The following is a 23,536-nucleotide window of genomic DNA, read 5'->3' as shown; positions in this document are numbered from 1 at the left end:
TAAATTCGTTCTTGAATGGGTGAATTCGTCCTCCTACTGGTCTATCTAAATTCGTACAGCTCGTTGACTCCACCGCACAAAACCCTCGCTCTTTCTGCACCAACAACTCTTTCCAAAGTCACCACATCGAGCTTAGAATAAAGGACCTTCACCAACGCCAAGTCCAAGTCCACCTCCTCTCGATATACAGACTTCCCAATGAATCTGACCAACTCTTTGTAGAACAAGGGGTTGGAAGGTAAACCATACATCAACATGGTCTTGACTCCATTGATTTCGAATCTTCTGAAGTAATGCAATCTCTCCGTGTAGAGCAATATCTTGATCTTGCCATCATGGAATGCCCGTCTGACTCTATCCAACTTGGACTGACTACTATATTCGTCCAAGGAGCCGAACAAGAATTTGGTAGAAGTCTTCATGTGGTGCTTAATCCGAAGATAATCGTAGTACGAAGGGATGAAAATCATGATACCATTGGAATAACTGGAAGATTTCATTAATGATGGTAAGGTAGTGTTGATAAAGTACTTGAACCGTAATTCCGCATCTTGCAATGGATTGATTTCACTGTCGAATCTTTGAAATATTTGCTTGATCTTGATCCCGATGGAGTTCATGATACAGTTTGTACTGTCCATTATAGGTCTGTACTTCATTTTCCCAGCAACGTTGATGGACTTTTTGACTCCCAATATATTGTTGATGTTGGGAGTCAAATATTCAGAAAAGACCAAGGTCTGCCTCAACAACTTGCTTTGATCATTAATGTACCACATCCGGATTCTTGAGAAGTCCGCATCATGGAACTCCTTTGGAATCTTGTTGATGTACTTGAACACGGTCAAGACATGGTCCCAGTTTTGCATTTCTATTTGATTTGCCCTATCGATTATCAAAACCTCAATGGATGACAAGAAGTCATACTGTCTCTTTTTCTTGTCTGGGTTCTCCAAAATCATCGACAAACCAATAGGAGAAGCTATTATGATGTCGGAGGAATAGAACGAAGAATAAAGCTTAAGTGTCTTACGGGTGAACTTGATACCAATGCAGAAGAAATCGTTGTTGTTTCCCTTGAAAGAATACTTGAAATCATCTGGCTTGTTTCCAGGAGTGACAGAATCGCTGTAAAACTGCTGGGTGAACTTCTTTTTATTTTCCTGTTGTTCACTACCCGATAATTGGATTAATTGCTCTACCAATTCGAAACAAGCATTTCTAGTTGGAAGAAGAATGAGCACCTTAGGACGAGTGAAACCTTGATCCCTCAATTCCAACTCTTCTTCTGGGCCCAGAGCAGAAGCTCCTTCGTCAGAGAGCTTGTCCTCTCTGTTTCCCTTGAGTTTTGCGGTGTTCTTCAAGATTCTATCTCTGGTGTTGAACACATGGTTCAACGCATGCATGGCGTAAAGCTTTCTGTGGGTGTCATTCTTGAAGGACTGGTATGAGTAACACACATCCTTGTAATTAAACATTGATGAAGCCAAATGCAAGTCTAAGGCATTCAACTTGTTGTCAGAATACTTTTTCTCGTACGCTTCCAAGACTCTGTTCTTCAATCTTAAGTCCTTGACGTTCTTAACTGAACCTGGATCGATTGGGGTGGCCACAGGCTTGCCTGGTGGCAAGGATGATAAAATGGAATAGTCGGAGTTGCTCACCTTACTCAAGGCAGACAGCGTCCACTTTTCGTTCTGCTTCACCACCAACTTCTCCTGCTCCTCAATATATTCATCGGTGACCAAGTTGAAGTGGGCCTCAAAGGGATTTTTCTGGATCGTGTTGGTTTCATCTTCGTCTTCTTCTTCTTCTTCTTCGTCCACCTCCTCTTCCTCGTCCTCTTCCGCATTCATGTTGACTCCTGCCAACTCCTCGTTGGAGAATTCCTCATCATCTTTCTCGTCACTACTGCCTTCTGTCTTAACCACATTTTGCTTCTTGTTACTCTTGGTTTTAGTCGTCTTGGACTGGTGATCGGACTTTAAAAGTGTCAACAACGCATTATAAGCCATTCCTGTATCTTTTTCTTGCTCCACCTCTTCATCTCCTGACTCATTCAGGTCCGAGGCCTCTATATCTCCAGTATTGTCATAGTTCTCGCTCTGTGCAGCCAGGGCATCGCCTCTTCTAGCCGTTCTGGTGACGGTTCTGAGCTGCTGACGTCCGTGCTTTTGTCTTGCCCTTTTAGGAGCAGATTCAGGGTCGACCTCAGCAGCCGCATGGGTGCTTCTTCTCTTTTGTCTTGCCATTGGTGGTGGTGGTGATGGAGCTCCGAAGATGAGATGTGAAAATTAGAAGGATCCATGGCGGTCACGTGACTTGAATTGCTAAGCAGTGAACCACCTGGACTGCCATCGGTTAAGGAACGGGCATTTGACATGGTTGTGATCCATGCGACATTGGTGAGCACACTGCCGTGCAATGTGTGCTGTATTATGTTCAGAAACATAAATAGTCGGGATCGTGTTTCTCAGCTAGATACGAAGTTGGCTTGGTAATTAGTTTCTCATAGTTCTTCTTATTGAGCTCTTCAATACGTCAATTTGCCTATAGTCAGTAAGAATATCAATTTGTCCAAAGTCAGTAAGAATGATGGTATAGAACTGAAACCTCTACTAAGGAATGAATCTTGGAGTTTATTTAATTTACTGATATTTTGGATGCGAAGAAGCCGCTAGTAAACGAATTATAGAGTAATATCATAGGTACATTCGTAAGAAAAAGTTAGATGATGTCTTGTGGGTCAATAGGCCAGAAACTGGCCTCTAGCTGAAAAGTGCAATTGTCTTTGTCACTCGAGAGGCTATGCTTTCTTGATACTCTATCAAAATTAAAAAATAGTGAACTCGACGCTTGTGTCAGTTGAGGATTTCCGTCAATTCTTACTAGCCAATGCAGCTGTACTCTAGTTCTGGCCTTCCCTCCACTGTGGAATCGAGCTAGAAACGACACTGGCAATGGGTGCAAAATGGTACAGGGAAATCGCTGTCAGCCTGTGTGAAGCCCAAAAAAATGCTACCAACAGCACCACGGTGGGGCAACTCGTCATGTTTCTAAGAAAATTATGCTGTCCTGACTTCACTACTAGGCTCTATAGCTCACCAGTTCTGGACAGTGGCCAGTTGGCCTCGCACGTGATGGACATTCCAGGCTGACTTTCAGGCGTCCTGCCACCGTCTGGCCCTTTGCCTGGTTCATCACTACAATAAAAGTCCAGTCACAGACGTAAGACATCAGCCAAAACTATCTAGAGATGGTAATCAGTGAGCCCTTTGATTATTTATTACATTATCGTTACTGATGAGGTTCTTTGTCTCTTCTTTTGTATCATGCTGTTCTCGCACCACGCCATGTCTCTAATATAGTGTGGGATGTTGTCGCACCGAGGTCTCCGGGTCGTAGTGGCAACTACGGCTCGGGCCACAGGAGGAATAGCCTCACAAGACCCATGGCAGTACTCCAGCCACGAATCCCACAGTCTCATGCCACCAGCAAACCCATCTACATCTCATTGAACAGCACCGTATCTGCACCTGCCCAGCCATTCGCCAGTAAAACAGTCACTGGCTCCTCCCCAACCAGATTACTGGCAGCCCCGTCCAGCGGACCACTTACGAACCCTCGTGAATTGTTCTCTGATCGTCCCAGTTACTGGGGATACCGTGCGACTCGTCTCCCTAGCTAGCGAGGGCCACCAGTACCACATCGCTAGCCAGGAAGTCCCACCGCTCCTTGCTAGTGGTGTAATGGGGAACAATTCCCGAAGTTCCATCTTGCTCTGCACCGCATAGCATCCCCCTCTGTGTAGTCTCCTCTCCCGTCTCGCCTCCCCCACCTTCTCTCCCCCGTCTCTGGTCCCATCCGTCTCACATCTCCCTGGTCACGTCTCACGTGCACTTCCATCTAGTAAAAAAACTACCAAATCAACAATAACCAGTACAGCCTCCCCCTGGTATATCTTCTCCCAGGACCACACCGTCCTTGCAATCCGGCCCAGGCCACTCCCGTGCATCCCCTACCCCGAGCCCTGCTCAATCGTCTTTTTTCGACTCCAAACGGCCTCATTCTCGGCGTTCTGTGCTATTCAATCTAGTGCTGTCCCGCTGTCCGTGGCCCTCCACCAGCACGAACAGGCTTCCGCTGACCCCCAACGAGAATCCTCTGCTTTATTGCAGTTCGCAATACCCTCGAGAACTTCTGGCCTGAAACTGCCACTCTCAGCGCTCTAGCGCCCATCTCCAATCACACCCACCATGCTTCCTCCCAAGATCATCAAGCTCCTTAGGGCAGTGCTCTCGACCCTCTACCTCGTCCTCATAATCCTCACCATCCCGTTGGCGTTCGATGTGGGTGGCGTTGAGTGCGGGTTGGCCTACTCCTTGACCACCTTTCTGTTGTACTTCGTGCTAACTACCATCAGGCTCATCACCAGAAAGTCCCGCTACTTCCGCTGGGTACTGGTGTTATACTACATGCAGCACTTCTTGATTCCCAGCATCCTCACACTTTTCTTGTCGTACCACACAGTTCCTACTAGCCCTGTGTCGTCAAACTCGGACGCCAACGTCAGAATTACCCCTGTTTCGGTGTGGAAAATTGTTCTCACAAACTCGACATCCATCTTCACTATTTTGGAAGGGTTCTGCTCGCTTCTCCTTATCCAGGCTATTGGCCAAACCGTGAACTGGCTCACGGTATACAAGTCAGACAGCTGGTTGATTGTGTCCCTTATTGGAAGTGGGTGCATCATCACAGCCTCAATTTCGTTTCTCTACAGAATCTATGTTTTCCCATTCACCATCGATATTATCAGTGCTTCGTTGCTCGGCTCGCTCTTGACATTAACTGGTGGCCTTGGATTGTATGGCATTGTCTCTGGCAAAGGCTCCATTATCGAGAGCTCGTTGTTGTTTGCTTATGTGGTGAGATGCATTTACGAGACTTTCCCAATTTTATCGGAAGAAGCCACCAAGTCATTGACCTCGTTGTTCACCCAGGCTACCTATAACTTAAAGAACGAAATCCCAAAGATTCCTCCACAAATCTTGAATCCAATCCTGCTGGTAGTGCCATTCCTAGCCTCAAACTTGCCTGGATCTTTCAAGACAATCTGGGAGTTCTTAATCATGGCCATCCACAAGTTGACCTTACCAATCTTGTTAAATTTGGCCTACAGAATCGGGGTGTTTTACGCAGCTACAAAGATCATTCCTTCGTTATACCATAACTCGGCATATCCCACCATTTCTCCCCCAAGAACCCCTCCTTTGCTCACCAGATCCCGTCAGGCTTCCAGTACCAGTCTTGCACACTTGGACTTGAAAGAGCCTGAACCCGTAGTGAGTCCCAAGGAACCCGAAGACACGGAAGTTGAACCTACTCCAAAGCTAGGCCACAAGAAGTCATTCCGTCTCAAGCCACCCCACCATCAGCCACCCTCAGCCATAATACGATTGATCTACGCATACTCCCCCTGCATCATTATAGCAGTCTACACTCATTTGATGATGCTGTACAACGGTCAGTTAGGTACAGAAATGAAGATCTGGGGCTTCTGGAGCTCACCGGATTTCCTGATCGTGGTGCATCCATGGCAATTTTGGAACTGGGTCAACATGGCCACAACATTATTGTTGTACACTATGGAATTACTGGGAAACAGTAGTTCTGGAGGTAATACTGCCCTCACCAGCCACTGGTAGTGGTATCCTAATTCTTATTTATTTTCGTTTCTCGGACTTGTCTACATGTATTATATAGTTTAATTTTCGTTACCCATTTCAACTCACACAGTAGACAACTCGATGACGATGCCCTCGATCATCACGTAACAAAATATGTGGAGTACTTAACCCAAGACATCTGGTCGAGCAGGCATCTATCGAGGACTGAAAAGGTATTTCATGAACTAATGTCTACATCCCTCGTCATTGCAGAATTTGCCCAGCAGTTGTCGAAGACGTCGCTGTCCGTCGGAATACCATTTATAGAAGGTTTGACTGTCAGAAATATTGCAACTCTCGTCCTAATCTTGAACCCGCCATTTTTCCAGACGGTGAACCCGATGATCAGAGCTTGACTCTATGTTTGCTTGATTGTTTCATCATATTGTCAAACCTTCTTCTAAATGATATTCAGCCTCTCCAGAGGCTACAAAGCCCGGTATATTTGACTATACACACTCAATGGCCATTTCCTTTGGAATGACCATCAGTTCAGGCTTGGAGACGTTCATGGACCAAGAGTAAGCTCCATTGAGTTGACCGCTGACGCGATCATTAGTGATATCTTTCGTTTAGGATACAAAACCCCATTGCCGACAGAAAACTAACACCAGTCATGGAATATACCAAACTGGGAGAGTGAACCAAGAACCCGCCGTGGCTTGTCCGTACCCAACAAGCCCACACATCCACCAACAAAATGGGCAGCTGCCAGAGCTTCACTTGAAGACGAGACTCAAAACGAGTTAGCAGGAGGATCCATTCGTGGCAGAGGTAGCTCACTGAGTCGATAGGATGGCCATGGCCAATCCGAAGTTCAAATGATTTCGTGAAAGCATTACGTTTCCGCAAAATTGGCCGGAGACTTTCCCCAAAGCATTGGTGATCGTATGATCCTTGTGTAAGCTTCGACAACTAATCTTTGGCCATGAACGTGAAGTAAAATGCGAGGGCGATGAAGCCATATTTATACCTGAAAATTTTGTGGTCGTGCGCAGGCGCAGATGGCTGCCACAAAACATTAGGGCTAAAGGCTGCAAAGCTTCAAAAAGGATCACTTGGCCAAATGGCCTCTAGATTGTAGCAAAATGGTTCATCATACATCAGTGGCTTTCAGGCTGAGTTTTGAGTGAAATATCGTTGTTTTCACCGTCAACGAAGTTTTGGCCGCTCCCAACACCTCCAATGGAGTGCTTTGTGCCTCTCCTTGGGTGGTGTAGGATGCTTTTTTATTGCCGTCTACAACAATTAGACTGCTTAGTCTTCCTAAATTGACATTATATCATCATTCTTAGTTCAAATGTCATAATTGGCTAGAAGAGAGAAAGTATAGTGTTTTAGTCTACTTGCTTTGGATGTGGACTGGCTGAACAGGTGAGTCAAATTTCTTCTGTATTCAAGTGTCAATGCTGACTTACCTTTATAACTACACCTAAGTCCACTGCAATTGGACGGTGACTCTAATTTTGGGGCTGAATGTCCGATATTATTTAAGATCACTAGCACGGGAATAGATACTATTAATTGCACTGGAAGTGTAGAGTGATGAGCAGAACTCCATTTGCTTGAAGGATGTAAAACAACTCCGTTTGACCCACTGTCTGAGAATTTCAATACTCTGTAATCACCAGGCACGATTACAAACAGTAACTACTAAGTACTAACTACAAATTCATATCCCCAAATTACTGTGATGATCGTTAGTTGAATGTAATGAAATGCAATATAAATAGCGAAGATTCTGTGCTCATCGTTTCCCCTTATGGCGAGAAAGAGGCTCGTATACCCTCCATCTTGGATCTACTACATCAAGAACAAGTCAATCCATGACTCGGGGAATATTCTTGTGACTAAATCGTAAGACCTGGCTCCAGCACCACAATAAACCACCGACGAGTTTCTTCCTTTGCCATAGGTCAAATCGAACAAGGTATGGTACAACTCTCTCAAGCTTGTGCCTCTGCCACCAGAAGCCCTGATGGGATTGGACTTGAACTCTGTTTTGGAAAACTTCTCGGCGTACAACTCCTTCATTTGGGGATCCCAGCTACGGACCTCAGAATTGACCAAATTGGAGATCTTCAGTCCTGACGCCCTGCTCTGGTTAGAAATGTGAAGATTGCCCAATCTCACTTGGGTCACAGACAATCCTTGAGGGCTCAATTCTCTTGCTAAGGCGGTGAACAAGTGCTTCATGCTATTTTGGTACATTGTCTCGGGAGAATGGTATGGCATGTTCAATGTGCTGATGATGTTAGGGTTGATCAAGATGGTCTTGCTCTCCTGGTTTCTGATCAAGGCGATCAATCCTGACGAGAACAAGGTGGTGTAGAGGAGGATTCTCTCGTTGATCTTGGCCCATGTACCTATACTGATATTCTCTATTGGACCTGCTTGGAAGTATAGACTGGGTGTGAATACCACACTCACCAATCTCAAGTTATGAGGTTCGGCTCCGGGGAATGGCACCACTGGGAGCTCCAAAAGCTGCTGGAATTTGCCCAACTGAGACTCCAAGCTGGTGGTTTCGCTCAAATTGAAGTAGTTAATATCGTCTGTGATTGGATTGGACTCCACAAACCTACGGTCCTTCTCGTCAAGTATCGTCAAGTATACTATCATCCCTCTCTTTTCGAAGTCGAGAGCAATTAGTCTGGTCAATGGCTCGGTGGGTGAGCCTATAATCAAAATCACATCCCTCCTGGCTCCGTTGGCTAACTTGGGAGCACGGCGTTTGGACCGTGGTTGCTCCTTGACGTTTATCCCTGGCCTTACTTGGTTCCAATAGTAGCAGCCAGCTCCGAGCCCAACAGTAAGAATACTCATATAGAGGTGCTTATGCTTTGTGAAATTCTCGATCATACGCTCTGGAAGCGCCAGTTGTCTTCTGCTAACATATCCCAACGTTTCGGAAGAGGCAGGACTCTCTGATGAGAAAGGATTTAGATGAGCTAACTTATCGATGTATCCAGAATGGGCAAGCTTGTCTTGTTGTGACGAGACAAACTGAGATGTTTGGTTATAGAAATGTTCAATTGTCTGGAGCGTTGCCTGTACAGGTTCCGCTACCATGTTGAAGTGGATGAATAGTGCTTGGGTGGTGATCCGAATCGATTCCTTAGATTTTGTGGTACGAATATCGAGTGGCGTGGGGAAGTGCGAGTTGACCAATCCACAAAGAAAATGGGCTAGGGCTACCTCAAGCAATTATAGCAAACAAAAGAGCAATACAGATCTAGGAGTTTTGTTGATTGAGTTTGTGAATTCAGCTTAGCTTCAGCTAGTTAAAAAATTGCAGAACTATATTCTGTTGTAATCAGCTTGGTTTTTCGCAGCCTAAGAAATGCATTAATCAAGGAGGTCTAGTGGATATGGTATTAAAACCCACAAGGATTATAGAACACACACCACTGCAAATTGTCTCTTTCACCTTCTCGTATTTTAAATTCTTGAAACTGAAATAATAGCCTTATGCACTACGACAACTCGAGTATCTGGGGACTAGAGCATGCTGGTCATGAAGGCAGACGTTTGCTCATTCTAAACAAGCTGTCCGTATAATAGCCTTCCGCTTTCTTGATTCATTATTTAAGTATAAGATAATTAAAAAAGTGCTTTCTTCAAGAATTTCTAAATTATCTTAAAAGTGGCAAAAAACTAGAAAAATGAGCCATCAGAGAATTATTATGTGTTTTAATTTCTGTCAAGATACTAGGTTTCCTGACTCTAAAATAACAATCTTCAGTAAAATATAGACGAAAATTCCTTCTCAAACTTTTGAGTCAGGTATCATCTAAGAGAGCTAATTTTTTAGGTGAGAGATACAAGTTTGGGCCTAAATTGATGGAAGGGAGAAGATTGCAACTCTTTCTCCTACTTACAGCTCGCAAAGCTTTGTGCTTCTGAGAGACTAGCCTTCAAGTCCTTTTTTAGCCTAATTCTATTAGTTCTAAATTTTGGAGCAAATTCGATTTTCAAGAAATGGTTTTGTGGTCTAGTTGGTTATGGCATCTGCTTAACACGCAGAACGTCCCCAGTTCGATCCTGGGCAAAATCATTCGCCTACCTTTTTACCTGCCCAGGCATTGTCTTTCCTTCAATTAATCAAATTTTACTCTGAAGGCGGGAAGACATATTTTTGGAGCACAAAATCTGGTGAATTTTCTCAATAAAAAAATAATGAAGGATGCGAGGTTCGAACTCGCGCGGACAACGTCCAGCAGATCTTAAGTCTGCCGCCTTAGACCACTCGGCCAACCCTCCATTTTACAAGAATTTAGCTTAGCTTGTTAAAACAAGTATGTATAAATCTATATTAGTAAGTGCTTACTAATAAATTTATAGCCATGTAGCTCTACTAATATGTATGAGATAATTTAGTGGTGAGATTCCAATTGAATTAAAGTATGATTTCCTTCAGCCAGTCCTAGTCATTTATTATTTTTTCTAATAAATAAGTAGCAACCAATCAATTAAGAGAGCAAAAGTTTTCACTTTTTGATGATACTACAAATTCTGGGAAGGAAAAACTAGTTCCCACGGCTAGTCGATAATAGACAGAAAATAATGATATACTCATGAGAGTCTGCAAACAATTCTTCTACAAGGAATGAGAATAACAACTTCATTTTAAGATTTTGAATCTACAAGCCAACTTCTGTTTCTACCGCAATTCCAAGTTGGCCTTTGCGGGAATTTCCTTTCAAGATTAAACCAAGAAAACAAATAATTGTGGGCTTATTTCAGAGATTCAGGTTTTCTTGAGCATAAGCGGTTATAGCTAGTTCTACTCCAATTGGAGTATTCCGCTGCAATCGCTTGTTGCAGATATTGTGGATCTTCGGAATGGGTTCTTGCCCCTAGGATATGCGAGTGAGTTATTAGCTCAAATTATTGACACCACAGTGAGATACTAAGATTAGAATAAATTATGAAGTTTGCACGTATTAAGACGATAAGAAAACTATCGACTGGGCTACTCTCAAGGAGCGTGATGGAGTTGGATCACCATCTGATACTTGAATTTTGGTTACAAGTCCATTAATTTTATGGAAGGGGCTGATAAATTAAGAGGAATATACCCCCCAATTCTAGGAGCAACTATCTTTAAAGGCTCCATTTTGTTCGAAAGAAGAGCTTTTGGGTAAATTTTCTGGATTACAATAAGAAGTTGGAGTTGACTTGTTTTTCAAAAATGCGAACTAATATGAAATAGAGGTTGAAGAGACATTGATATTTTTTGGTATGCAACAGAAATGATGAGTGAGTCAGAGTGGCCAATGAGAGGTGTTAATATTATTTCGTTTTATACAAGTGATATGGATGAGTCAGAGTGGTGATAAAGAATTGTCGAACAATATAAAAAGAAGTGAAATACTTTGACAGAATTGAAAAGACAGAGACTGAAGCATAGGTTGTTTGTTGGGGGTTGGAGTGCCGTGCTGGTGATTGGAAGAAGAATGAGGGTCAGAAGAGGAGCGGGAGGTCCAGTGGAGCAGTCTCTTCGGTTGAGGATCTGAAGTCAAGCTGGTGCTTGGGTAAGACTTGCGCTTCAAGGTGGAAGAATGGAGTTTTGGATTGATGGTAAGTCTTTGACGAAGCCTTCGAAATCCGTCTCCTGATGGGGTTTTCACTTTGACGGGCCTGAAGGGGGAGTTGAAAGTATGATGGGCTCAGAATTAGTTGAATGACCTTCATCCAACTAACTGTCGTTCATCCCACGAAAAAGTATTTGCACCTGGTAGGTGATGGATGATCTACTTAGAACAATCGTGTGGCATTCACAAACTTAAGCTACCGAAGTTGCATAGCATGACAACAGTCGGCCGTCCTTAAAAAAAAACTAGGGTCAATCCGTAAATCCGGGCTCTTTAACATCTAGAAATTTAAGATAGGCGCAAGCGTTCATGCGTGTTCCATCGCAATAGCTTAATAGATAGTTTCTTCGTAATATTTTAATAGATATCTCAACATTTTGATCTGTAATTTCCGTCACAGTAAACCTATTTTTCATGTCTCATCGTTCCCCAGTTATATGATTCTAAGAAAGATCATCCCAAGTTGTGTATCAAATTTTATTAGTGGGCAATTACTATTCAAGATCATTTTCAAGTATGAGGACAAATAGAGAGTAGATTATAATACTCAGTAGTAAAACTAAATTCCAATCTCTTTTATTGAGTAACAGCCCTTGACTTTCTTCAGACGTAATCTTCATGTGTTGTTTAAATATCTATGTTTTACCATCACTTTCTTTTTGAAGTTATTTTCATTCTCTAGGTCCCTCTGATAGTCTCCTATTCGAGCGATTTACATGGTAGACTTCTCTAGTATGAATTATATTTTCGATAACTTAATCTTCTTCCAATTTCTTTGTTTTGTAGACTATTCTTGATTGCATAATACTTTATGTATTCTAACGTTGCATGCTAAATATCGCCTTAAAGTGTCAGAGCTTGATACTGAGAATTCATGCCACATATCTTTCAATATCTTAGGAGTTCTACGCCATCGAGTAAACGATTAGTAATATAGTAAGCAATTCGCAATCGGCATTCTTGGTGCTATGCAAATACTAGCTTTTTAGAGTAGTTAATTATGATAGTGGAAGAAGAACAGAAGTAACCAACACCCTAACCAGAAAAGCTATCCTATCAGCAAACTGTAAGAGAGCCCATGTGTCTAAAAGCCATGAACCTACCAGAGCATGAATAATACTTGCAACTTGGGGTCAAGAATAAAATTTACCCTCAATCTACCAGAGCAATACGGCTACGCGTTGACTCCGTTTCATCATCTTGTCATGGGATAGTGTTTTTAGTTCCAATTAAAGATAGATAAACCCACAAATCCATATGTCATTTTCCTTCTGGAGCTACAGATTCTTTACGGCTTTATAATTCTTCACAGTCGATCCTTTTTGGAAAAATAAAGTACCGCTTCTCAGAACACTGTAGGAGATGAATGGAGTATTGACATTTTTGGTCTACCAGTTGTTCATAAAAGTGATCTGTAATTTAGAGGAAGTGTACTATTGGCAAATATTTACATCAGTCCAGACCAGCTAACATTTTCCAGTATCTTGAAACTCGCATTCAAAGCATTAATGACTTTGTCTAAACTTTGAGGTGACTCGCATGACTCAGGTGACTCAAAGCGCAAATTTAAGTTACATCATAGACTCATATGCAAATCAGGAGTGAATTGAGCACTAATTACTCTAGCAACAAGCTGCCGGGAATGTTTGCCGAAGAGACATATTTGCAGTTTGGCAAGGTACATCAATAAACCTTTCATAACATTGTGGTCAAGATACCGGAACCGAGCTTAAAAGTTCATAACCGTTTGTACTTTGACATTGGAGTGAAGTAGCTTCTTGCAGAATACATAGCATGACTATTCATTTTGTGTGCTTTACTTGGAATTAGAAGGGTGCTGAATACGATTGGACTGTTTCCATCGACTACAATTCAGTAAAATCCAAAATGTAAGTGAACGACAATACTAGTTTCAAATCAATTAATGATACTGTATAGAGACACTACTAGAATAGCACCGATGGTACTGATCTGATCCCCGGAGATTATGGTCTATTGGTCGGTACTCAGTGATGGATCTCTTGCGAACAAGAAACATTTTTTTTTTTGCTACTGGGAAGTATATTATAATCTACTGACTATATACCTATTGCAATGGATAACACACCCATCATTTGGCTTTACAAATTGTGCAAGTTAGGAGGAAGTACTAGTTTGTCAGTGGTGAGGATTTCTGCGCAAAAATAAAATATTTGTGATACGCACTAAATATCAGATTGAACGATGAAATTAATCACTAAATCTAAATTGTGATCACTTCTAAAATTGAATTGAGTAATAGCCCCAAAACGGGCCAAAATTACAGCATAAATAATTAAACCTGAATCTAAGATGTGACTTCCATTTCAAGAAATAAGCCGGTCTCGTATAGTGGTTAGTACAGTTCGTTGTGGCCGAACAAACCCAGGTTCGATTCCTGGGACCGGCAGATTTTTTTGGACATTTTTTGCACCCTTTAATGCTGATAATTCTACACATTCGAAATCAGATAGGAATTTGAATTCAAGATAATTATGATTTGATCAATTAACGGAATAAAACTAGTTGTTTGGTTTGATTTCCCAGAAATTGGAAGTATCGCACATTGTTGGTTGGATACCCTAGTCACTTGAGGTTGTGGGTACTGATAGCGACAAAATCACCATCGTGGACGTTTCGAAAAATGTCTTCATCTTGAAGAGCCGAAGGAGACAGGACAGTTGTGTTATTGACTAGTTCGTACTCACTAGCTGAAGCCAGTTCAGCAAACGAATCTGGAGAACGAAGGTGGTTATTTCCAGATGGCATCCATTTTTCTGGAAGGATAGATACATTGGCCAAAGTTCTTTCCTCAGTAGTGCTGGTTCCGTGAGAGGCGTTGGAATCCATTCGCTTCATAAATGAAAAGGCAGTGTTATTGATGTCTGGGTCATTATTCGCAGCCAGTGCCCAAGTTGAAGATAATGGCAAAGATAACACAACTAGCATTACCGCGATGGAGAGTAATACCGAGTTCTGGAAGTCGGGGAAACAGTACAGCACAATAACTAGAATCGAAGGAACTGTCATGGTCTGGGTGGACATGATGAAGAGAACATGAAACCCATCAAATTGCTTGAGGCCAAGGAACCTTCTAGTCCGAATTGCAAGTCCCAATTTAATGAGGAGTATCACACTGAGAACGTTCACTGAGGCTGCGAAGAGAATGTTGGGAAGACTTCCCACCCAATCTTGGCGAGCGGCTTGGGACACTGATTCGTGGTTAAAAAGGCTGCTATATATCTTTGAGCTGTTCACAGCACTGTTAATGTAGAGGGCAACCAGTGCCAATCCTAGCATTCCTGCTGCTGTGGTTAAAGTCCAGCCTAGTTTTCTCAATTTTGGGGCTCTGAAAACCACGAAAATTTGGTATGTCATCGACATTTCCACGAGTAGTATAAGCACCACCTGAAAAGCGTTGGAGGCGACGGTGAGATGGTAATTTGCAAGGGCTGAGCTAGATATCAAGCCACTGAAGGAAAACGAAGGCGCGGCAAGTGGTCCTAGAAGATATGCCAAATAGATGCAATTCCGGATGATGGCTGCGGTCAAGGTGGCCATATTGAGGTAGAACATGGGGGTCTTTTTCCTTTTCCAGTTGATAATGGCAAGAACTAACATGAGGATCCCACACCCACCCACAGTGACACCACGGATAATGGCACGCTTGGTGTTTTCCGACTGGTATGCGTCCAAGGCTGCGAATGGTAGCGAGAACACCTGGCCCTGGACAGTGAAATTGAGGATAATGAGTTTGGGGTCCAAACTCTGGAATTCGACGTTCATGCTTGGTGAAGGCTCGCAGAGGTGGCGCCGGGTGTCCTGGCCCTATAGACTACTTATATAGCGAGTCTCCCGTACGAAACATTCTGATCCATTAATTGAATTTTGCATCAATTATATTGCCCAATCGGGAACAGGCAATGGATCCCAAGCGGTGGGCAGTGGTCAAGCGAGCAAGAAGGAAATTCGGTGCAAGTGTTGAGCAGATACGACGCCGGGCTGGGACCTCCGAAAACACCACATACCAAGCCTTGGAGCTATGAATACGAAGTGGCCCTCGGAAAAAGAAAGGTACGTTTATGGCTACAGATGCGCTTTCACCAGTTTGGAGTTGCGCCGAACATTGGCAGTGGGGGCGCAATGTGGGGGCACTGGGGACCCGATGGGATCGCACCATAGCGGGAAAACTCTTCTTGAAGTGCCAAGGATGATTAAAAGGTTGTGCAGGTTGCCTACACCGAGGGCGGGCATTCGCTATGCAAGTGAGTCTTCGGTACTTGTCTCGACTCGAAGACCAACACCAGTGGGTGTGGGAGGACCGAGATGGCAGGGCGATGGCAGGTGTGTGTCTACCTCACCAGGATGAGCCTTTGGCGCTCAGACGGCGCAAACAGAAGCTGCCACGCAAGGGAGCCGGTGGTGGTACTGGCGGCTTGGGTAGTCCCATGGGACCCTGCGGACCCTGGACGCAGAGAACGGAGGATCTGAAGATTACGAGATGCGCCGTCCGCGTTGACTCGCCCCAGGCGCCCATGGTCGCATTTGCAGGTTTCGTATCACCTGGAACGGGCAGGCGAGTGCAACAAAGCCAGCCCAGGCCTGAACTTGCAATTTTCTACGGAAATATGTGCACAAAGATTATCACCACCAGACAATAGTAGGCGCACTAGCCGGCGGTAGCGGGATATAGCCGGACAGGATGGGGTGACACGATGAAACGATCGAGTTGTCACAAGATACTCGTGATATTTTTTGGGGAGTCCTGGTCCCCCAGATGCTCATCCCTGGCATGGTGCCCTGGGCGGTGGCTTGCCTCGGGCTGGAAGTGTTAGCGAGACAGCTGGATGGGTTGGCTTAGAAAAATGTCATGCCCATCTTGGCCGTTGGCCGTGGACAGGACAACTGGCGACGAAAATTTCCCCTGTAGGCAGTGAAAAATGTGCTACAGGTTATGCATTCACTGTGGCATAAGGGGCATGGAGGAGGCCTAACCAGCGAAACGGAGATATAATACAAGGATCGGCGATGTTCGGTGTGGAATTGGTGCATGGTACATTACCAGGATGGCTAACGTTCGCCGGGCGGCCGGAAAGCAGATTTGCAGAGGAAGCTGGCCCAATGGCCAGGTGAGTGAGACCAGGCCGGCTGGCGGTGTCCGTACACGTAACTTGTGGGTGTGGCGTCATCTCTGGGAGTGTTGGGAGCGCCGACCTTCAAGGAACCAATCGCGGGCAGTACCGAAATAGCCCCAGTGCACCGAGCTAGTGCCCCCAACTATTCCGAGTCACTGTCAGGCATAAGTTAGCGGATGCATTAGTTGCGACATTTTGTGATCGCTAGTGGTAGTGTCAGAAACGTGGCCGTTTTTCTGCGGGCTCCACAGTGGTGGCCAGGTAAGACAGGGTTTTGCTGCCGGCAATGGCAAGTTTACACGGCTAGGCAGGATCCAGCCATCCAAACCTTAAATTAAGGTTTTGACCCGTGGAAAAGTTGCCAGGGTCGATCTGGAACCGTGGAGATGGCTCCTGGGTTGTGAGTGCGGTGCAGGGATTCCCCAGTCCGTTAGTAGTTTTATTATAATATTTTCGGGGAGGGGGGGCATATTTTTGCAGGTTATGCATAATGCGCTTCAAGCGCAACTCCATCTGTCCTCCGCATGGCCCCTCCTATTGTAAGCGACTAACGTTCTTCGTTACTTTCTCACTATTAGATCACCTATATATACAACGGCTTTTGCATGTTCCCAGACATCCAAATTATTTCAACATTTACCCCCAAAGTGAACCGTCCATCTTCACTCCACCGGCCAACTTCTTTCCTGCCCCATCCCACTATAGCACGTACCTATTTATTAAGTAGGGCCTAGCCACCCTATGATCTCAATAATGAGTACTACCAGTTCGTACGGCGGCTCCTCCACCATTCTCAACTACAAAATCAACAAGCATCAGACGGTGCAGCTCATCCCTACTCTCGATGAGCTCTTGTTCGAGGAAGGCTGCGCCGACAGCTACTACACCCGCGCCAACTTCATGGACTTTCTTGCCCACAACCACTGCTTGGAAAACGTGGAGTTTGTGGTGCAGCTCAACGGCTTCCTTAACCATCCAACTGCCCAGGCGTGGGAGCAGATCTATGCCACATTTCTAGCACCAGACTCGTCCAACGAGATCAACTTGCCCCACGACATCAAGAGAGACCTTCTCTCGCAAGACTTCCCCGACATCCAGAAGATCTTGCGGTGCAAGCGGGTGATTTACGACGACATTTTGTTCAACTTGTACAACGAGTTCATACGGCACACTCGGGCCAAAATAGCCTCCGACCTGCTGGCAGCGCCGGCGGCCTCAGCATCCGTGGTGTACCGCAGGAAGTCGGAGATTATCCTGCCAGACACTGTGATTCGGGAACGCGCCAAGCGCAGCAACAGCACGGCCGAGTACTACAAGGAGGACATCATCGAGCATGAAGACATTCTCCCCACACCATCGTATCTGCGCAACAACAGCGCGTCTAGCAGCTCCAACGCCAACTCCACCTCCAACCCCAGCAGCAGAGGTTCATCGATCGGGCTGATCATGGACAGCCTCAAGACCAACGTGGACTACATGAAGCTCAAGAACGTTCGCAAGTTCCGGTTCAGGAGAGCTAGTAACGACACCTCATGATTATAGATTAATAGACATTATAGACCGTCTGCGGACTCATCCAGACAATTGCAAATTTTATGCACGTAACCACACCTGTGCGATGTGCGTAGTGCAAACTGAGGAAAATCCCTCGAGTTTGTGACTTGGGTGTAGTTTTGGTGTGGTTCCTGCCGGGGGCGTTGGTGTGGTTCCTGCCGTTAATGGCTGTTGTGGACGCCATAGACTCGGCAGTCACTTATGCAAGGCCTATCCCACTCTAAACATCGGTTAACCTGCAATTGCAGGATGTCAAGTAATTCGGTTTTGTCCTCTTGTGACGCCACTTTTTGATCATTCATTTTTTTTTGGAAAGATAAGTTAAAAATATTCGCACCGTTGGATCAGCGCTTCTACTGGCGCGAGGGGATTGCACAACTTTTCCAGCTTGACTGGGCAGGTCAGCCAAAGGGTTTGAGGGGTGTGAGGGGGGGTATATGCGGACCGAGGGGAGCAACGGTGCAGGTAAAGTGGAGATTAGCATATCGTCATCGTCTCAAACTCAATATAGTAACTTTCAGTGGTACGGGTGCATATGCTCCACGCACCGCCCAATGTCGAGATAAGCATCAGCTCCGTTTTCTGTGATAAATTCACCTTTACTATCCGGATGTCGCACTTCTCCAACTTTCCATCACCGGCCCAACCATCCATCAGAGCATCCACTGATGGGACAACAACATCAGCAGAGTTTTGGATATGGGTCAAAAAATTCGGGGCATACTCTTGGCCATCACGCAAGCAGTGCATTGTACCAATTAGGTGATTCATGAAGAAACCACTGACAGGTTCTAGCCTTGGTGGTGCTACTGATCTCCTTAGATAATCCGGTTATGAGTTTCTCTCAACATTGCAGAAAGGGTCTTTCACTGTGATTTGTGGGAATTTCTTTCCGGGGTTTGATGATGCATTGCCTGATAGTGTGCAAGTGCTCCATAGCTTGAAAACTGCAATACTGCTGCATGGTCTTTGAGATTTTGTGGTTGTCCCTAAACATTTCCTTACCATAAAGTATTCTCTTCTGCAAGGAAAGATAGTTGGCATTAATTAGCCCGTCATAGATCTCTCCCGTAAATACTATAGGCTTGAAATGAACTTTAAGGATCGTACAAATGGCGAAAAGTCATACAGTTTTTGGTTTGAAACTCGGGCTAGGGAAGCATAACGTCTTCGGAACAAACCATAGTATGACCCAAAAATGCTGCGAAATCTCCAATTCTAACTGCATGCAACTACATGAGCTACTAAAATAGTAACTGGTCCGCACCTAAAAAGATGATAAGTTAGGATACATCTGGGCATTTATTGCCTTTACTAGGCCTAAGCACAATTATCAGATACTGCACGTTGAAATAGAGTGAAATTAAAATTCTACACAGCAAAATTAGTATTACGCCGAAACTCTTAGAATTAAACTTATTTACCCACAGCAGTTTTTATAGAAGTGACTGCTTCCAAATTAGCCTCGTTGACAACAGCATCCGGATATCTATGAGCATCGATCTGTTCAAATCTTTCTCTCACTTCTCTTTCGTATTCCATTTCCTTATCCAAGTTTCTGAAGTGGAAGAAGAAGAGGATCGCAGAAGCCGTACCAATAATAGCAAAGGATCCAAAAACCCAAACTAAATGTGGATCATTCATCACTGGAGTAATAGCCTCACCAATTGCTGCTGAAATCGCAGAGGTAAACAAGAACAATGCCATAACGAGACCCTTCATGTGGGGTGGGGATCTGGTGTAGGCCAACTCATAAGCAGTAACATTTGCAAAACACTCACTTGCAGCCGAAAGAATGTAAACCGTCACATCAACCCATGCCGAAATTGGAGAAGGTGTTTTACAAGTAGTAGCATAATCTCCACATGCAGAAGTATTGTAAATTCTTCTCTGAATAATGGCACCAGCAGCTTGAGAAGCTGCTGCCAACAAAAACCCGAAAGCGATCCTGTAAGAAGGTTTGAAATCTATTTTATATCTTCTCAAAGTAGGATAAATAATGTAATCCAAAATTGGGATCAAAATAATGATAGTCAATGGGTTGAAGTTACCGAATAAGTCATTTGGAACACCTTTAGTGGTCAAAGAACCTGCTTGAGAAGTCTCAACACTTCCTAAACCAGAGTCACAGATATTGTAAATTGGGAAATAGATGAAAATTTTGCAAGAGTTGAAAGTTTGCTTAATATCTAAAACCCATTGTTCGTTCCAGGTGATAGGAGACTGGGTCTTAGTTTTGTAATATATCTGGCCCCTTTCAGCCATCTTTGCTGGACTAGCATATTCCCAAAAGGTACCTTCTCTCATTCTTTTGATCCAATTTCCTCTGTAACTAACGCGTAAGATCTTGAATGTGTTTGTGAGGACAGAACCTTGGGGATGCTCCTTCACTAACTTCTTTTGCAAAACAAAGAAAATGACAGGCAAGAAAAGATAAACGATAATTGGAATGAAGAAAGCAAACCAGAAACCAATTCTTCTCTCAATATACGATGTAGCCAACTGGAAGAAGGCACCGATGTTAATGGCCCAGTAGAATACCAAGGCCATTCTTTCCAAAGACTTTTGGCGATCAATAATAACGCTTTCACCACTTGGAAGAACCTTGATCACATCAGTTTTTTCTGGATATTGGTCCATCAATAAAGGAAGTAAGTTAGGCTTAATGAAACCAGTTCCGATAGCCAAAGTTATGATGCCTAGGGCGGTAGGCACAATGGCATGTCCCTCGGCGATAACCTTAGGAATACCAGCAATGACCAACAAAATGTGGGCAATGAATCCTGAGAAAACACCAATCCAAATACTCTTGAATTTACCAAGTTGAGTATCAGCAACGAAACCACCATACAAGGGAACAACATAAGCCAAGAAAGTCAACAAAAGGGTTAAGGCTGATGAGGCCGACAACCCCATGTCCAAAGCACCGGCAGTTTGACTTGAACTGTGCAGCTTTGGTGCACCAGTAGTACTTCCTTCTGGCAATGGATATTCTATGAAGTTACTCAAGATACCACTTACCGAATAATAGGAAGCTCTTTCTGCCAACTCTGCAGCGCAAAGCAAATAGACAGAATAATCAGCCCTACCTAAGATTCTTCTCAATGTTGCAGCTTCTTTCTTACTAGGTCTTCTTAATCCATTGGGATTATGTTCGTCAGTATATTTAGTTGACCAGTTTCTGGGATCATTTATGTCGTAATCTTCATCCTCAAACCCATCACTGCCACTCAAAGAGGCTATATCAGAATCATGTGAGTTCTTTTCGTCGTAGTTGACAGTCGAAGTAATGTGCTTTTGCTTCTCTTCAGCTACTTCATACTCCTTGCCCAACTGGGATTCGTTGGTGGCCATATTTACTAGCTTAATCTTCTACAATCATGGCTTAAGCCAGGACTTTATATCTTACCGGCCATCGCAGCTCGAAATCAAGTGGCTGAATAAAATTGCCTCACCTGTGGAAAGTGCCTTTTTTGAATATGGGTGCGGCGTCAATTAATACTATGGCTCGCGATAAGATAATATCAAATTACTTATCGTGCCAACTGACGTGCCAAGCGGATTCTCCGGCAACTAACTGTCAAAGGTGGCCACTATTCTTGGCTGGCAGCGAACCTGCTTGGAAGTTCACCAGTTGCAAGAACTTGGTTTGACCAATTTTTGTATGTGCTGGGGCGTATTTGGAGAATCGGGGTGTTGGAAAGTGTTTTCGAAATTATGGCTGGTAGGATGCCTTGATGGCGTGATCCACATCCAACACTCCAGTGTAGGTGTTGCTTGCCGTATGTTTGAGCGGCTCAAAATCCAATCATGAAATGCCTTACGGACTATGTACAAGGGTGGGGGGGATGGTGGTGCGGATGTAACGAAAGATAGTCGAATCATAGCAACAATGGTTGCATTGACCAATACGGAAAGATAAAAGGCAAAGTCTCCCCGAGGGGAGACTAGCCCCTGCGTATAGTTATCAGCTGTAGCTCCTGATCTATCATAGGTAATCGGCCGAAATAAGCATAAAGGTTACACTAGCCAAAACCCGTCCAAACCCGCCAATATTTTTGGTATTTGTCATACTAATATAACGGTATATTGCTGGTATTTGTGGCAAGAATTCAAACATACGGCACTCCATTCCGCGGTGGCTTTCGCATGCGAGAAATGTCACTGTCAAGGAGCCACAATCTCACCTGTCAAATTCGCAACACCTTATACTCTGGCAATGAAATTAGTACAACGACAACGATTGATGGAGATCAATTGACAATTAATGAAAGATTTGATCTGAGGCTTAGGGATCAAACTTTGTATAGTCTTTTGCTTAGTCTGTTACTGGTGTGTACGGTTCACTTAGGATTGCCGAAGTCATTATGCGCCTCGTTTTGCGACACATTTTCATAGAATGATGCGAAATTTTAATACTACTTTATTCACTGATTGATAGTATGGGACATTATTTCCATACTTAGCGAAGTATATCTCTTTGTATCATCATCGATTGATGTTCTTTTTTTCTTGCAACAGGAGTTTATTTGGTCTATTTGATTATTGATTCTTTAGATTTTGAGGTGGATCAATTTGACACAAATGATGAGGTGCGAAAATTCGGGCAATGTATTTGTGTCAATTTCGTCATAAATTACACACTTTTACTAAGGAAAAAGAATTTAATTCGCTACTTGTTTAAAGTTTCCGACGTAGGCACTAAGTGAAGTTGGTAACTTACAGGGAGACTTTTTGTAGGCAATGTAAATTTTCAAGTAGACATTCACGTTAGTTAACAAGGTGATTTTGCAGATTTCTACTTTCTTTTATTTTTGATCATTTCGTGAAATTCTGTTGAAAGCTTATTCGAATCTATCTGTTTTCAACAGAAGAATAATACTAGTTTGTTTAGCAGCTTGCAATGCAAACTGCTGGCAAGCCGGCTTCTGGCTTTTCGAACATTCAGGCTGCTGGCTATTCTGTTGAAAATAATATATTCGTGCCAATCAAGGCTATTGTGTTTCGACGATAGCAAAAGCATTCGTTTGGCATCGTTTCAAGTTCTAATAGCAGTTCATCGTCTAAGGAGTAACACGTCCAGTAAAACAGAATGCTCGGAGGAATTTCTTTGCATCTCTCAACTGCCTGCCTGCATTCTCTCCTCTACACTCAAATCTACTAAATAAGGATCCATTGCGCACTTCCAAGCCCACCAAATCCGCAATAGAGGTGGAGGCTTATTAGAGCATTAAACTATAAGAATGGACCCTAATTAGAGTAGAAACGTCCCATTAAACTATAAGAGTAGAGCCTTAACTCATGTGAACAAAAATTGGCAAAAATTGTAGAACTATCAGAAAATAACTTTCTCGGATCGTGGCTCGAAGTTTCAATAACTGAAACAAATTTCTATACTTTGGGGCATGTATAGCCATCTGACTGGCTGGTGACACTACAAGTAGCCATTTTGCCACTAACTACCATTCAATGTGTAGGAACACAAAACACCCCTACGACGCGACAT

General features: G+C 43.8%; 7 protein-coding genes and 3 non-coding genes across 10 annotated transcripts; 4 read left to right on the top strand and 6 right to left on the bottom strand.

Annotated features, from left to right (window-relative positions):
• Nucleotides 1-41: 41 nt before the first annotated feature.
• Nucleotides 42-2,252, bottom strand: CANTADRAFT_89111 (rRNA-binding ribosome biosynthesis protein; the record flags this gene model as incomplete). The annotated part of the gene is made up of 1 exon (XM_020211528.1): nt 42-2,252. One exon carries the CDS (start codon nt 2,250-2,252, stop codon nt 42-44), a length of 2,211 nt encoding a protein of 736 aa, XP_020066349.1.
• Nucleotides 2,253-4,256: 2,004 nt separating this feature from the next.
• CANTADRAFT_20758 (uncharacterized protein) lies at nt 4,257-6,369 on the top strand (the record flags this gene model as incomplete). The annotated part of the gene is made up of 4 exons (XM_020206616.1): nt 4,257-5,701; nt 5,764-5,996; nt 6,142-6,247; nt 6,303-6,369. The coding sequence occupies 4 exons, from the start codon at nt 4,257-4,259 to the stop codon at nt 6,367-6,369; spliced, it is 1,851 nt and encodes a 616-aa protein (XP_020066348.1).
• Nucleotides 6,370-7,529: 1,160 nt separating this feature from the next.
• On the bottom strand, nt 7,530-8,798 carry CANTADRAFT_46361 (uncharacterized protein; the record flags this gene model as incomplete). Its single annotated transcript, XM_020209326.1, has 1 exon — nt 7,530-8,798. One exon carries the CDS (start codon nt 8,796-8,798, stop codon nt 7,530-7,532), a length of 1,269 nt encoding a protein of 422 aa, XP_020066347.1.
• A 911-nt stretch (nt 8,799-9,709) lies between these two features.
• CANTADRAFT_t74 lies at nt 9,710-9,783 on the top strand. The gene has a single exon. It is a non-coding gene; the product is annotated as a tRNA-Val (tRNA).
• A 123-nt stretch (nt 9,784-9,906) lies between these two features.
• On the bottom strand, nt 9,907-9,989 carry CANTADRAFT_t71. Its single transcript has one exon. It is a non-coding gene; the product is annotated as a tRNA-Leu (tRNA).
• A 3,690-nt stretch (nt 9,990-13,679) lies between these two features.
• Nucleotides 13,680-13,751, top strand: CANTADRAFT_t75. The gene has a single exon. It is a non-coding gene; the product is annotated as a tRNA-His (tRNA).
• Nucleotides 13,752-13,927: 176 nt separating this feature from the next.
• STE2 (alpha-factor pheromone receptor) lies at nt 13,928-15,127 on the bottom strand (the record flags this gene model as incomplete). Its single annotated transcript, XM_020209993.1, has 1 exon — nt 13,928-15,127. The coding sequence occupies one exon, from the start codon at nt 15,125-15,127 to the stop codon at nt 13,928-13,930; it is 1,200 nt and encodes a 399-aa protein (XP_020066346.1).
• A 2,102-nt stretch (nt 15,128-17,229) lies between these two features.
• Nucleotides 17,230-18,012, top strand: RGS2 (GTPase-activating protein; the record flags this gene model as incomplete). Its single annotated transcript, XM_020206615.1, has 1 exon — nt 17,230-18,012. One exon carries the CDS (start codon nt 17,230-17,232, stop codon nt 18,010-18,012), a length of 783 nt encoding a protein of 260 aa, XP_020066345.1.
• Nucleotides 18,013-19,446: 1,434 nt separating this feature from the next.
• PTR2 (Ptr2p) lies at nt 19,447-21,384 on the bottom strand (the record flags this gene model as incomplete). Its single annotated transcript, XM_020206614.1, has 1 exon — nt 19,447-21,384. The coding sequence occupies one exon, from the start codon at nt 21,382-21,384 to the stop codon at nt 19,447-19,449; it is 1,938 nt and encodes a 645-aa protein (XP_020066344.1).
• A 1,602-nt stretch (nt 21,385-22,986) lies between these two features.
• CANTADRAFT_25436 (uncharacterized protein) lies at nt 22,987-23,145 on the bottom strand (the record flags this gene model as incomplete). Its single annotated transcript, XM_020207426.1, has 1 exon — nt 22,987-23,145. A coding segment is annotated over one exon (159 nt), but the record flags the coding sequence as incomplete, so codon positions are not given.
• Nucleotides 23,146-23,536: the final 391 nt, after the last annotated feature.

The sequence above is a fragment of the Suhomyces tanzawaensis genome, assembly GCF_001661415.1.
Source record: "Suhomyces tanzawaensis NRRL Y-17324 unplaced genomic scaffold CANTAscaffold_2, whole genome shotgun sequence".
Classification (NCBI taxonomy): Eukaryota; Fungi; Ascomycota; class Pichiomycetes; order Serinales; family Debaryomycetaceae; genus Suhomyces; species Suhomyces tanzawaensis.
Note: the sequence above shows the minus strand (reverse complement) of the source record. Positions and strands in the feature narration are given on the sequence as shown.